Source organism: Oenanthe melanoleuca, chromosome 1 (assembly GCF_029582105.1).
Source record: "Oenanthe melanoleuca isolate GR-GAL-2019-014 chromosome 1, OMel1.0, whole genome shotgun sequence".
Taxonomy (NCBI): domain Eukaryota; kingdom Metazoa; phylum Chordata; class Aves; order Passeriformes; family Muscicapidae; genus Oenanthe; species Oenanthe melanoleuca.
In genome coordinates, this window is record NC_079333.1 from 44,896,015 (window position 1) to 44,912,354 (window position 16,340).

The 16,340-nt window shown below is 39.0% G+C and overlaps 1 protein-coding gene across 2 annotated transcripts in view; it reads right to left on the minus strand.

The window, feature by feature from the left end:
- Positions 1-16,340, minus strand: part of ATP8A2 (ATPase phospholipid transporting 8A2) — a 314,082-nt gene that overhangs the window by 87,947 nt on the left and 209,795 nt on the right. For both annotated transcript variants that reach the window (XM_056495071.1, XM_056495079.1), the window contains 4 exons: positions 15,907-15,985; positions 12,215-12,276; positions 11,830-11,886; positions 7,320-7,427 (listed from right to left, as the gene is read on the minus strand). In XM_056495071.1, coding sequence (XP_056351046.1) covers positions 7,320-7,427; positions 11,830-11,886; positions 12,215-12,276; positions 15,907-15,985 — 306 coding nt within the window. The remainder of the gene's footprint in view (positions 1-7,319; positions 7,428-11,829; positions 11,887-12,214; positions 12,277-15,906; positions 15,986-16,340) is intronic.

A 16,340-nucleotide genomic window follows, 5' to 3' on the forward strand; every position in this document is an offset into this window, starting at 1 on the left:
CAAATTTTGACATAATACAATTGGGGGGGAGAAAATGATCTCATGAAACATATACTTTAGGGAGGAAAGGGAATAAAGGTATGTTTCAAATTGATCTGGAAATATTTTCCCATGTGAAATAGTTATGCATGTCTCTTACAAAAATGAAATCCACTAGTGAAGGAAAGAAACAGTGGCATGGAATGCAAATTTAGCTAAACAAAGAAAAATCTTCCACAAACAAAACCCCTTTATAATATGCAAATTCAAATAAAAACATAACATGACCCTTCTGTCCCCAAGGAACGAAGTTAAAAACAACATCCCAACCAACCCCCAAATATCTGCTATTTAGGCTTCCCTGCATTCATAAGAAAACAAAGTGACTCAAGTGTGACCAAAGCAAGCCATAAAACCACTAATTCCAACTCACAGACAGTCACCTCCTGCCCTCTGGAATAGATCCCATCTGCTGCTCCTCTTACTTTGTAAAGGAGTCACAACTTCATTGCTATGAGTTTAAACACTCTTTTAAAAACCATATTCTGTACATAATTACCCTGCCACCTTCTTTGTTTCTGTCCTACCAATTAGGGGAATGGCAGCATGCTGGTCTGCTTTCACATCCTCTCTGCCATGGCCTTCTTCATCATGCCAGATTCTTTAGGCAACACCACCCACATAGGAACGAGATATTGCTAGATGCCTACACAGCAGCTGGAATGCATCTTGCTCACACACCTGGCAAGCTGGCAGAGCAGTGCTCAGCAGTGACCACATGTTGAGGCAGACCCACACCTCCTGGCTACCAAGCCTCTCGTGCTGCCCCAGCCCAGACTGCGCAGGGCACTGCTGACCTACAAAGTTCATCTGCCAAAGATGCTGCAGTGGCCAAGTGCTGCTTCATGAGAGGCACAAAAACTGCTTGGCTGCTTTCCACTTATCCAACAGAAGAACAGCTTTTTCTTTTACTGAGATGCACACAAACCCTTGCCATACATGACAAACCCACACTGCAGAGCTGCTTGGTTTTCCTCCTTAAGTTTCTAATGCAGAACACAGCCTGCATCAGGAATGCTCTGATCCAGTGTGGCAAGTCATACTTTCTTAGTTTGTCATTGGTTGTCAACAGGGCTCAAGACACAGACTTTTTTTGTAGACATGAGTATTAGTACACACTGCCTCTGGTACAATACAGTAGCTGCTCTTGTATATTTAAAAGCCAGCTGTTTCTAATTGAGAAAATACGGAATAGGATATCTTCCAAACATCTTTCCACGAACTTGCAACAAGGCTTTGCTACTTCTAAATATACGAATAAAGCAATCTGGGAAAATTTTGAGGGACATGAAGAAACACTGAACTCCAAATTGAGAAAAGATGTAACTTCTGAAGCACATTCCATTACTACAGAATGATAATTCCAGCCTGAGTGAAGGAGCTTGCTCCTGGACAGTGCTCTTCCCACTCAAAAGCCAGTAAATTGGGATAATGGGTTAATTACACAAAAGTGTAAATGCTCTGTGTTTTTATTTAAGCTACTGAGCAGCATTTACACTTGTTAAGGCTACCTGATCTCCAAATCGACACTGCCTAGACAGCGTGGCTGGTGTCCCAGGTTACACCCCAACACTGAAGAAAAACCAACTGACCACCTCTGCACCATCTGTACAACCTGCAGGTAACCATTCACAAACATTCCCTTTCCTATTGCTCCCCTATTTAACACACTCACCTGCTAGCCATAGTTCTTCTGCAGAGCAGGAACCAAGAAGTGAAAGTAAGCACACGCAAATTTTGGAGAAGTTTGAAGCCTCGCACTGCACTGCCAGTTCCCGAACCTGAACATGTATTTATGCTTCTGACTTAACACTATTTTCACATGGCTCTATATGGGAAATGCCAGCACAGTGCTAGGCACAGCTGCATATACAGTCCTGCTTTAAAGCCTTCGTAAAATATTTCCTAAGGAGAAATTAAATCTGGGACATCTTTTAGAAATATTTAGAACAGGTTTGCTTCAAAGTTGCCAAATAGGTAAAGGGGCATGTTTTGGGGGATTAGCATGCAGAAAATAAGCATGCTTAATCTATTAGTTTCACATTCACAACTTATAAAAATATTCATTTATCTCCATTTTTTTTCATCTTTGTGGTGTATGACATAGTATAACACAATGCCAGAGATCTAGAAGTGAGAGATTAATTTCTGAAAGCCATGTGTGGCTCATAAAAACAACAAACCCACTCCTTCAACAGATGCTTAAAAATATATGCATGCTTCGTTAGTCTAATTTGTCTGCTCAGAGCCTAGTCCAAAACTGCAGAAAATGTTCCAAAACCACATCAAATGCCACAGAGACCTCTGTGCATAATAATAAAAACAAACATGATCAGCAGGCATTAAGGACCTCAATCTGCAGGCGAAGTCTGATTTGTGCATAACAGCTGGATGAAGCATTTTCACCAACCAAAACATTGACACCACAATGTAATGTGCAACTGATTGCAGACAAACAAACCACAATCAGAACAGCCAATTTTCTAACTAGCACCAAACTGTGGAAATATGAGAAGCCAGGGAGAACAACAACTGAGACCTCTGGAAAACAATTCAAATGTAGAGAGTAAGACAAAAATATTCTGGAGAACACAAAATATACATTAAGCTGTCAGCTTTGCAGTGTGGATTTGGAAGGGCAGTAATGTGATTCTTATCTTGCCTCTAGGATTTTTGGGGGTTGTTTCGTGTTGTTTCCATGTCTTGAGAACCATGAAGTTTTCTCACATGCTTTGGTAAGAACTCAATCAGCAAGATTTCAGAGTTTCAGATCGAAGGCCAACTACAAAACTGACCATGCAACACGAGTCCATCACCTCCCTCCCTCAAAAGCCAACAATAGTGCAATGGTCAAGGCAAGCCCATCTTGCTAATGCCATATACACAGATGAAGGGGAAGCTTTGCTAAAAGAAGCACAGATGTCTTCTTAAAAAACCATTAAAACAAGCAAGTCCTGCTACTGTCACATTACATGGGATCAACCAGAGATCTCTATTACTGAGATCTTTTAAAAGCACCTTTAATCCAGGTAAAGCTCATGTGCAGCTTTTTAAAAGTCTTCATAAGCAGACAAATAACCTAGCTAGAATCTGACAGTTTAACTGGAAAAGAAATAAGTATCTTCTGTCAAGGATGTGCAGAGCACTGTGAAATAATAGCATGCTTGCAATTACAGCTATGAAAAAAGCTCTGACATGGAGCTGTTTCAGGTGTGCTGGTAGTAAAATTATTTGGACTGTGATTCAAGAAGTAGTCTCTGAAGCGCATCTGTATAAAGGTATCTGGGAGGTACAGCTGCCCCAATTTCAAAACCTCCAGCTAGGAGGTTCTGATGGGATGGGCCTCCTAATGACATCCTCAGATCCAGATGAGTGTTAAACCCCAGTTCTGCAACACAACCACATACAGCACAAAGTAGAAGTCTAAAAAATTAGAAACACCAACCTGCACTTTAAAATTACCACAGCACACATCTCTCTAAACCAGATTAAAACCCCTTTCCTTCAGGCAGAAACAATGAGACTGATACCCATCTTCCTAAAGATACTTCCTTAATGGTAACAACAACTAATGAGGAAAACACAAAACACAACACAAGGTAAATAAACTGGAAGAAAGAAATCCCAGCTAACTAGTAGTTCTTTCACCATCAACAAGCAGATGCTACAGAGAGGTGATAGGAATACTCCTTTTCCTGCCAGCCTTATGTTCCCTTAAAACACTAAAAACTTCAGCTCAAGGTGGGGAAAGAAGATACCTGCTTTTCTTCATCTTAGGTGATGTCTAGATTAAGTCTCAAAGCATAATCACTTTCAAAGTGTTCTCTTGTACACATATGGATGCTTTCAGGTACAGGTATTTAGACACGTGTGGGAGTGGGAATACCTGCACAGAGACTTGAATTCCATACCGTGCAATATTATTCCCATGAACCTAAAGCATGCTTGCTTCAATTCTGTTGAAGGAATCAATACAATAACAGAGAAATTAGCAGCATATTTCTTACACCACATGTATGACAGTATGTATGATATACTGCTCCCTCCAGGGCACCAAATATCCGTCCAAACAAACAAAACACTCAAGGCAAACAAGCAAAATACCCAAGATTGCATGAGGGCAGGACTGTGGTTAATGTGCTCATCAACAAAATACCACTGTGTATTTCAACAAAATAACCACTGGGTTATGAGCTAAAAGCCCCATAAGTTCAGGGACATGATAATTAAACAGGAATTCACATCCTCAGAGTGACACATTTCTGTACCACTTCTTCCATTTGTACCACTTCAGTTAATGAGTATCAAACTAGGTAGCTCTTTTTAAAAACAAAAACATCTACTTTCTTTCAAAAATCTGTGGTGATAAGTCATAACTACTCAAAAGGTGAGAAAGGATTCATATACTGTACAAAATACTGTCAACTGGAAGCAACCATTCAAAAGCAATCAGTTCCCAATAGAGCATCTTGGATCCAAAGGCAAGACAAAAAAAAAGGTATCAACTTTTCTCAGTGTATCTCTTTTCTGTAAACATTAAAAAAAATTCACTTGAAAAAATACAAAAAATTCGGAACGCCAAGAGAGCTACCAGAGAGTTTTCTTGTTCTTACATTATTATTTCTGATACTATTGAAGAGAAATTGTGTGTCTGAAAAGGTTCCCCCAAAGCAGACAGTTTGTTTCCACAGTACCAGATGTCACACTATTGGAAAATTTCTATTAAGGATTATTGAGATTTTAATCATGGCTTTATTTTAATATGTCACATGTCATATATTCCATTATTAATATTGTAGTGTAAACAGAAGAAATATGTTGACTCTGACAAGAGAGAATAAGTAAGTCACTTTCCCTTGCCCTCAAGAAGGAAAAATGGTATCATTTTCCTGTGAGAATGCTCAAGATACTATGGGCAAGAGAAAGGAATACTTAGTGCAAACAGTTAAACAAGGCCCAGCAGGAACAAAGCATCATACTTATAAATCTGCTAGGTTTCATGCCTATATTTGGTGAAACAACAGAATAAAACGTTTTACACCTCCTGTGCCTTCTACTGATGGCACATAGTCTGGCTGGCACAAATACTAATGAGTATTCCAGGTAAAATCAGCTCCCTTCAAATGTTATTAGATTTGCATAGTATGAGGATCTAAAATACCCTGGAGTTCGGTTTATTTGAAGATAAACACACCAGCAAAATCTGAAACAAGAACAAGGCTTTTAAGACACCTTGATTACTTATAAATGAACAAAAGAATAAAGCAAAAGTAAAGAAATTGCTTAAGTCTAGGAAGCAGCAAGGCAACTCATTTTACTGACTAGAGCCTAGCACAGTCCCAGCTCGTTTCACCATGAGCTGGTCTCATGACAGCAATCAATTACTCAAGAGACTTTGTGGAAGTTAATGCAAGTGGTAAACAAGCTCTCTTTACCTTGGGAGCTTTCCTTGACTTTACAAAAGGATAAAAGGGGGAAAAAAAAAAGAAAAAAAATCCACATTTTTGAACCGCAGCTCCTTCTCTCAAAAATAGAAAAAAACTGGTAGAATGATATTGAGCCCTCCAGAACACACTGAAAGCCACAAAACAGCTTATTTCTAACTGCTTGAATTCAAAAATCATCTCTCTAGACCAATAATCTATCCTTAACATTTGAGACTGATAATTACTGATCCAGGTACACAGCTCCACAAGTATTGGACTGGATGCTCTGCCAGCCAAGGTAAATGTGTTCTCCATTAAAAAAAAAAAAAAAAAAAAAAGGGAGAATAGATTATTTTCATCTTGGCAAGATATTAGTACCACTTCTCAAGTCATAATGTCAGAAAATCAGAGCATAAAACCAAAGGTTAAATACAAACACTTTCTAAAAACATACTCAAGAAAAACCAAAGCCTCATTAATATGAAGGTTTTGTTCCAAGACCTGTGGTTTTATATGCTGCAGCAAATGTTGATGACCAACACAACATGAATTTTGCTTAAGTAGCAAAAAAAATAAGAGTCCCTTTTGGGAAAAAAAGAAAGTCAACAGCAAGTTAAAGCCCATAGTTTAGCCCCTTATGTGTGAAGCAACATTTCACTGTACTGTCTACATTTTAGAAGGCTGACATGTTAATGGCAGCACTAAAGTCTGCTGTGGAGGACATGTCATTCTCAACTCTGCATGACACTGAAGTAAAATTCCTGCCCAATACATGAAAATGTGAATCAGAGCTACTGCTGCTGTATGTGCAAGATCACCATGAAACACTACCAGAGAACTGAGGCTTTGCCGGTCAGTCACTTAACTTGTTCATCCCAGCCTGTCACCTGTGTTAGTTTCAGCTGTAAAAAGCTGTCCATGGAAATGTATCACAACGTCCATTATCCTCAGTGTTTTAGAACATAATAATCAAATATGTATTAAGCCAGAACAGCAACAAAATCATGCCTGACTGCTCTTGATGAATATGAACATGGGAGTAATCTCAAAAATCTAACTGTCATCACTTGACTTTTTTAAAAAAAATATTTCTAAGCATATAATTTATTGAAATTATTAGATAGCTTTTCTTCTTTCTGTATCATAAACCACATCTTTGCACTGAAGTCTAAATTTACAACCTAGTACATTTTTCTGGTAAATTTGAAAGCAGTTCCACCTCTACAAAATAACTTTTTATCATACAATTAAAGCCTTAATTGTTACAATTGTTAATTGCAATTCCTCTATTTTAAATAAGCACTGAGTGATTTTGACAGGCTTGTAATTTGATCTTCTCACCAAGGGTTGAAATAATGACACCGAAGGAAAAATTTTACCACCTGGAGCTCAGCTGACATGGAAGGAACAAACCCAGAATTCCTCCAGGACTATAATCAGTAATGTATCAATTCTCCTTCTGCTTTTGACCATCTCATGCTATTCTCAAGGAAATTCTGGTTATTTAAAATGAATGAAGGTAAAAAGCAACAATATGAAATAAAACATATGGAAAACGAAAAACAAAACTAAATTCTAAACCAAATATGACATTTTGCCAAACACACAAAATCTAATAAAAGAGCCAGTCCCGCTGCCATCACAGCGAATGGGGAATTGTCCTATAGTGTCCACAGTGCATGCAATCATGGATGATGTCAGTTTGGGGGAGAAAGAGAGCTCTTCTCATGAGGAGATGGAGCCAAAGGACTAGAGGGATGAAGAAGAGGTTAAACTGAAGGCCGAGCCTCCGGCTAGCACCGCGTGAGCGCTGGGCAGCGGCACCGTCCCAGGGCCGGCGTTGGTGGTACTGACCTGGCCCAGCATGTCGGGCGCGATGGGGAACGTGGGCCAGATGGCCGAGTACACGCCGAAGAACACGAGCCACAGCAGCATGCTTCCCCAGACGGCCAGGTGGCTGAACTGCCAACAACAGGGAGACAAGCAGAGTCAACACACGGCACTTCCTCCGCTCACCCAGCCCTCAAGTGTTTCCCTGCTCAGGTCTCTGTCGCTCTCACTCAGGCCTGTCTACGGCTCTTGGTTTTGGGCCAGTAGCACAGGTTGTTCAAACAGCATAAACCACTTCTCTTTAATCTTTGCCTCGGAGCAGGACAGACAGATACTCTTCTCAGCCAATCGATCTTATTTGGAGCTCTGAAAACTTCGTCAGATTTTCCTTGGAACCATGAGTTCTCTCATCTAGTTCCTGTATCCTGTCATGCACATGCCAGATTCAACACATAAATCAAGGCAGAAATTTTCAAAGGTGCAGGTTAAAGTTCACATGGACAAATCCCTTATGGTGGTTCATACATTCAAGCCGTATACATCATGCATCCTCCCTGGAGGAAGACTCAGTGCTGTGTAATACCACAACCAACATCTACTGATCAACTTTGCTTTTTTTAATTTTAAAGGTGTTCTAACTGATTTACAGATATGCAATGCAGTTTACATCTCTACTGGTTCTTTACTAGTCTGTAGACTCACTATGAGAAAATAAAAGCAATATTAAATGACCAAGAGCAAATCCAGCACAACCTTCTTCCCAGTTGCATTAAAATAATTTTTCCTACACACCCAAACTGTTTTTTTCTGTTCAGGATGATTTAAGTTGTTTTACTTTTACACTGCAGTGGATGGAACCAGTAATTTCAGTTGTAACAAGCAACTGAGCTCATTATTGGCTCCAGCTTTTCTGGATGCCAACAACTCCTGTGGCTGATGACTTTGGCTCCAATTCAGAGAAGTACCTGCATAAATCTTAATTACTAATTACATATGAGCTCAGGAACATGAGAATGAATTCACATACTGGGTGCTGGTGGACACAGCGTGTTTGTTCAGCTCTTGGCTTTATACTTCCTACTGGATGACTGTGTCTGTTGACTTTTTGAACAGTATGTCTGAGAACCAAAGAAGTGTCTGAGTATTGTGTTCTGCTTGCTGTGAGATAAACACTAACTTCTGAAAGGAGGAGAAGATTGCTCCTAATCTGCAGCTGCTGGACATCCTCAGAAAGGGAAGCTCAGAAAGCACAGATTTCTCCAGGAGCAGTGAAAACAAACAAGGAGCCTGCAGCACCAGTGCAGACTGGCAGATAGCTGGGATCAACTAGAGGGTACCTTACAGTAGAAGCATTCATATGACAAAATGTCAGAGGCAGTGGAAAGAACACTCTTCTAGGCACTCTCAGAAAGTGGAATTTTGTTCAACCCTGAAAGTTGCTGGGCTAATAATAAGCAAGACATGGGATAGGCCCCTTCCTGGAGAGACACAGTGGGCAGGAATATTTGTTTTCAAACTTCATTACTTATTCTGCTTCACCCAGGAGATCTGACCTCAGTAAAAATAAGCAACTCCTTATTTAACAAACAAACAAACAACCTCCTTATTTAAAACAAACAAACGAGAAACAAACTAACAAAAAAAAAAAAAAAAAACAACAAACCAAACCCAGCCCAAATCCCCCACATAACAAACAAAAACTCCAAAATACCCACATATATGCTCAATTCAGTTTTAATGAGAAGAAAAGTAAGAAATGAAAGCATTTTTTTAAAAACACTTGGGGGATTTTATCCTTTCAGTCTACTTACTTTTCTGAAAACTGGGCAAAACTCACACCAAGATTCTGTCTAGAACCCTGCCCTAGTGAGCAACTGTAGTGCTCAGCTCCCTAAAGATCAAGTACTACAATGCTGCTGCTAGAATTCTTCTTTAAGAAAAGTCAGCCCCATGCAATGGCAGAACAGCACCCTCACTGCATTCTGAAAACGATGTGGTATCCTCTCTTGAGCCACAGCCTTCCTCTCAGACAAGTGGACAGAAGGTTCAGGATAGCTTGGACTGGTGCTTCCCTAGCTCCTGGACTTTTTGACTAAAACCAGTAAAAATAAAAGCAAGCAGAGAACCCAATCTCAGATGTAGCCTTATTTTGTAGAAAGTGTATTTATGCTAGTGAAATGACATCTGGTTTTTTTGTCTCACCCAGGTTTTTCTTTCCATTCTGCTGCTAGGACAGTTTTCAAGTTTTGCAGATCTTCACCCCTTCCAGCTGAGCAGACTTTGGTTATTTTATGTTGTCTTTACCTTCTTCTCATGGTTGTCCCAGTCATGTCATTATATCAGGCTTATATCTGCCCAAACTACTTCTCTGCCTTTAAAAGAGCTTCTATGTTCTGGAAGAGCCCTCCTTGCCCTGCTTGAAAATGCTCCTTACACACTCACCCCACCAACCTCTGCCCTGTTGATTCTTCACTGACATCTGCATTTACCCCTGGAGACATCACGTGCAAAAGCAGTAGTGAGCCCATCAGATGCGTTACATGAATGACAGAAAACAAGAAACCAATGCTCTTGCATAAAAACTAGACAGAGTGTGTGGCTCTCCCATGTGCCCTGCTTATCTGAAACAGTTCCTATAGTGTGGTAAAGTGATGAAAAAAAGATGATTGTGTTTGGGAAAAGGCCTACTGCAGTGTTCCAGATAGGCCACACGTAACATGAAGCTACCCCACTCACCTTCAATGTGTAGATTTTATTGTGCACTATTGTGCACCACTTTTATCACAGCCTTTCTTTCCACACTACCTACTGGATATACCAGGCTCCCAAACACTTTGACTGTGTTATTTATTTAAAGCTTCTGCTGAAACCAGCGTGTTCTCCCAAGTGGCAACGTCCCTCTCACTCTCTAGAACAAATTGCCTGCAACAAATCCTCTTGATGCTGGAGAAGAAGCTTAACTCAGTGTTGTAAATTTAATACTCTTCAAGTAACTTAAAGAGTCTCTGTGTGTTGATTCATTCACAGCTTAAACTATAATCAACATCAGATTTTGAGATTATGAGAATCAGTGTTCCAAGCAATGGGACAGGATTTAGAAATATTGAAAAAAGTTGATTCTAAACATAGCTGTTTAGAATCTGAATAACAATTATTTCTCTGCAAAATGCCAGTGTTATTCAACTCTAATATCTACTAAAAATTATGGTATCCTTTAAAAATAAGTTTAGAAATGGGGGGATCATGATTATCCCCAAGTGACTGAAAAGATACCCGTTGCCTATCCAGGGAAAAGGACAGAAGAGAAACCATCAAACAATTCACAACAAACAGGGTCTAAACAAGCTCACATGCCTTCAATGCTGACTTGGTTATATGCTTTTCTGGTGCACAAGGGATTAATTTAAGGATTTCTGCATGTTAAAATGTTGATACACAACACAGAACTGATGCATAAGCAACAGTAAAAAACACACAGATTTTATTTGCAGATGAGAGAATGGGGTAGAAAATATTAACATCTCCCTAACAATTAAAATAACCCATACAGATAGCATTTCATCTTTAAAATTCAGAACAGATGTTAGCTCATTGATCTTCACTATTCCTCTGGGAGGAATGAAATAAAACATTTTACAACTAACAGAAGCAATGAGGTTAACAAGATTTAAGCCAAACCCTCCAAGAAACTGGTAGAATAAGAATATATGTCCTCAAAACATCTTAAGTCTTGAAGGCAGAGTTTCTTTGTATGTCATGAAAACTGGATTCCCATAAACTATCTTACTGGTGTGGAGAAAAACGGATTCCATCAAAATTTTTAAAAAGTAGTGTTTCAGAGGGGCTCAGGGAAAGGAGGGGAGAAAGGTTGAAGGTTCATCAACACAGGAGCCATTCCCCATCCCTCACACCCTTTGGAGCTCACTGCCCTGCTGGATTCTGTCACCTGCCAGTAACAGAGCACTTGCCTATTTCAAGTAAATAACTCAATGAAGCAACATAACTATTTAACTAAAATCTTTATTACACTAAATTTCAAAAAAAACCCCAAAAACAACAAAACAAACTCAACCAATGTGAAGTCATCACTAGTTCTTTTTGCCTGGTTCAAAGATGTTTTCAAAGCCCAGTTGTTTATCTGTGGGCAGACACCTTTCATTCTCTACTGCATTAATTTTGAAGGAACTACAGAGTACAAAGGATAATTTTCTTGATGTATTTTCTTAAGCAATTACAGTAGTATGTTGATTTAATGCAAAATTTTCCTCATTTTTAAGTAGAGATGGTGATAATACACTTTTAGTATACTCTTCCCACTTCTGTCAGGCTGCCCTTTTTCATCACAGAGATCATGGGATCTCCGAGTTCATTCCCCTCACATTCCATATTTGGGGAGCTTAGCAGTCTATCCTTACATTAAAGGCCCAATTAAAATTCTGAAGTCCCAAATGATTTTTAGCACTTCTTATCTGTATTAGTACCCATTAGGGAGGAAGGTGTGCTAATAAAATGAAAGATACTGGAAAGCACTTACTCTAGTCCATGCAGTTGTTTCCAAGCCGGCTTTCAGACAAACGGTGACTACAACATACTGCAAGGAAAAAAGAAAGAAGAGAACTGCATTACTAACATTCTCAAATTCCAAGATGTTCATGGCCCTACCTCCCCTTTACACTTAAAAACCTACTACCATTTAGGTAGCAACCCAGGAATTTGGCAGGGGATGGGGAACAAGCTATTGTTGGTACATATCTGGGAAAAAAAATTTTAAAGGAAGAGCTAAAATCACAAATGCACAAGCATCAGATCAATTTTATTTTAATCACACACTTTCTTCAGGTTACACCATTTTCTCATGGTGAAAAAAAGGCTGGAAAGAAATTCTACCATTCAAAAACTGGAAGTCTACACAAACTTACAGTGTAAACTATGTTTCCAACAAATAAATAGTCAACCCCCTGTCCATTTGTGAATACTGCATCTGAAAGAAGAAGAAGATAAAGAAGATAAAGACATTTTTTATCAGTTTATCAACAGAACAAAGAACAAGATTTTCAGGAGAAAATAACTGGTCCCAAACTTTTCTTTTTGAACATCGAAAAGCACTCTTAGGAGTCATGAGGTAATGGCAATGCAGAAGTTGTGCTCAGCCAGGCCTCAGACACAGTGCTCAGATAGAGCACACATCCATAGTCCTGGCTCCCAAAAGCTGACCTAGCAAAAGGGGCAGTGTTCACCAGAACCTAACATCTAATTTACCTGTAAGAGCTGAGGTGTGTCACTGACACTTATTCTGCTGCTATCTGTCCTGTATTAATTGTCACCTCTAACAATACTTATTATTTGCATGCCTGTGATGAAAAAGCAGTAAAACACAAGCTGACTTGTGATGAAAGAGCTGAATTAAGAAAAGCAGTGACAGTTTCATCTATAAGGGACACATATAAACATGTACAATATCCCACTGGAGGTTAGTTCAATAACTGAGCAATATTCAGTCACTGTCCACCAGTTCTCTATCAAGTGTGCACAAGGGTTCACATTACATACATGTTAAGCTATCATTTGAAAGTGCCAAGCTTGGCAATACTTCAAATGTCATTTAGGCTCTCAGCCCCTGCTGAATCAAACTGGAACACCATGAAAACACATTGAACCACCACATGAATGCCAACTGAACTTGTACTCACAGGAGTTTTCAAGCATTACTCAAGCATGGTAAGTATTGCTATTTTCACATGTTTTAAGACAACTGCTAGGGAAATACATGAACAGCAGGGACAAAAAGGCTTAAGATAAAACCTTGGACTCATTCCTAAACACATACTGCCTAGCACAGTGAGCTTCTACCATGATGATGCCTTAAGTTTTAGCTTTCATATTTTCCAGATTCTATACTGCATTAGTACATAACCTCTGAACTTCATATAAAGCGTTAGCAAGTTCTCTTCACAGTTTAGTTAGACAAAACAATCCTTTTCCAGCCTGAGAACCAAGAACACTGTTGCAGTTTCAGATCCAAAAAGTATAAACAGTGAATTGAGGAGAGCAAACTGGGAGGATGGAACTTCATAATCTGAAGCTGTAATTAGACAATTAACCCTAACATGTAAATGGACCAAAACTTATAAAAGTGTGAAAATGTGTGATCCATCTTGGGTGTAGCCTTGGCTGGGCTCTTGTACTTCCCAAGGTGTATCCCTTGAAGGCCTTTTTTTAAAAATACCTACTTTATTCCTTCAACACTTTCTAGCCTCTGTTCTAGATAGCCTCTGAAGACATCAATGACAGTAACACTTTGTTAGATTCATTTGACAAACTGGATCTGACATTCTTAAACAAAAGCTGTATACTCCAGGATCAATAAATTTTTAAGCCTATAAAGAAGAGTTCCTGACACCCTGACCTCCGTGATGAACACCCTGCCTAGCTTACAGCAAAGAATCCCCCCTATACATTTAGTCAGTACAGTTAACCCAAGATACTTGTTTTGTTTTCCTTCTACCGTGTGGCTGTCTCCAAAGAACTGACAGGCTCTGAATATTTTTCCAGAAGTTGCTAGTTCTGTATTCCTGCTTTCTTTTCAATACTAACTACTAAGAAACAGCAGCAGACTAGTGACTAACACTGGAACTCAGCTAAAGCCTGAGACAGCTACGTTAGGAATTGGCTTGGTTTCTAGCCCTGGCATCTTCCACAGCCCAGCTCCTCCCCTGTGGCTTCAGGCATTTACCACATCATTCAGGGACACAACCAAGATTTTACAGTCACCCTGCTCTTTCCCCTGGTGGCAATGAAAAATGTGAAGAGCACTAGGGAATTTAGTTTCCCATGCCAAATGAACACTGTTGGTGCCAAAAGGCTCAGTTTATTAAGAAAAAGGCATGCCTAAACACATATCAGTTATGTTAGAATACGCTGACAAGACATGGCCATGCTCTAGTGTAACATCACAGTGAATATTTAAACAATTGAATATGTTTTCCTGTAAGTCTCAACTATTTTCAAGTTATATATTTTAATGCAGCAAGTTAATGTCTTTATTTTTTGATGTTTTCCATGACCTTTCACTTTGGGAGGCTACACAGTCCTGAAAGGAATGATATTTGTGCTAATGAGAACAGCAGGATGCTCAGTGAACATTCATCTCTGAAGCTATACAAGTGCCCATTCATGGACTACATGTACTTCACATTCTAAGAAGCTCAAGAGGTTAAGAACCTCAGTGCCTCTGTGTGAATGGCATATTTTGTCTCTGGCACTGAAATCCTTCTTGTACTTGGAAATGCAAAGAAACTTGAAAATTCAATATTCATTCCTCTCTGGAAAACAAACTAAGTAACCTATTCAAAGGTACTCAGAAAGTTACCCTTTGAGCTGGTATTTCAGTCTTATAATTCTAATTGTTGAAATGAAAAGCATATTATCTATTCAGGAAGTAGAAGAACATCTATGGAAGACTATGTAATTTTAACCATAAACACTACAGATGTCAACCTAAAATTTCTGTAGTTGAATTTTAAAGAGCTATTCAAGATTAGTATTTGTCATAAAAACAGTGTAACAGAACAAAAAAACTCCTCAAATCAAAACAAAAACCAATTGACCATAAAAACCCCTCTCCCATGAAATGGAACCTTCTTTTAGCCCACGTGCAGAGGAAAGGGAAGTCCCTTTCTTATGTGGTCCATCATGTGAAGCTCCAGCATGTGAAGTTCCCACTGAGGATATGATACTGGTATTTTAATCAGCCAAGTAGAGAAACATGAACCTAACCCTCATAAGTATCTTTACTATCATGCCTCTGACACAAATATTCATCTTCCCTCCCTTTTTATTTCTTTCACTTCCTCCCCTATTAATCCATTCTGGAGGAGAGAAAGTTTTCTTAAAATCTATGTTTTCCAGGAAAGAGTTTCACTTGTGAAACTTGTGAAAAAATATTTCAGATTAATATTCTCCATCCCAGCCCTAAATTCCTCATCTGATCTAACCCTATTTCTTACTACAATCAAAGAACAGATTTCCTATAGTTTTGCCCACCCACACAACTATACTGGAAAGCTGGGTAGAAACCATAGGGGATTTACTGGTCCCTGAAATACCAAGTAGTTGCATTAACCTGAAAAGCAAGACTTAATAACCCTAATTTGTAACCAGTATCTCTGACTCTTGATCTTGTTCACTTCCATTCCAGTCAATTGTTCTTCACGGTAGTGTGTTATGGAATGGGAGAGTTCCAACAAGGCATACAACAAACTGTTCTAAGGCAGCTGCCATAAGAACATTATTCAATCAAATGCTGAGATCTCAACACATTACCATAAAAAAAGGCATTTTGTGAAACATCACTCAGTATTTAGGTAAGACTTCTTAGCAAAGCGGTAGTTTCATTTTTCACCTATTAAAGTCACTATATGAATAATAATTATGTTAAATTAGAATAATTTCTGAAAGCCACTAGACAACCCGCCAAGCTCAGCAGCTAAAGACTATTGAACTGTCTGGCAGCATTATTTCTTGGGACTTGTCACGACCCCCCTTCTGCATACACACTGGTTCTGTAAGACTGAACATCAGTTACTGACATAAGAAATAATGAAGCCCTTACCATGCTCCAGCACTTTCAGTGGAAACCAGAAAAGAATGATGGAATGGATAAGGGCATTGATGCAGTGACCCCAGAAAACCTGAGGGAAAACAAACCAAGCCATCAGTAAAGTCCAAAACTCTTGACCTCTTTCTAACTCCTAACAAACACTTCATTGTGTAGTTTACAGTCAGAAAATGTTTGTCCTGAAGTGAAATACCTACACTTCTGCAGGATCTATTTTCTCCTACAATTTCTGCTCTTTCACAAGAAAACACGGGTCCAGTTTGGTCATTTTATTCTACCAACTTGAAGCATAATAGGCAAGTATGCTTCAGTTTAAGATCTTTATTGAAACAAGGCAGACAGATTGAGTCCACTTTGTTTAACTATCTCAAAGAGTAACTTTAAAAGAGTGATTCAGCATTATGAAATGTTCTATTTTCTTTTAATGG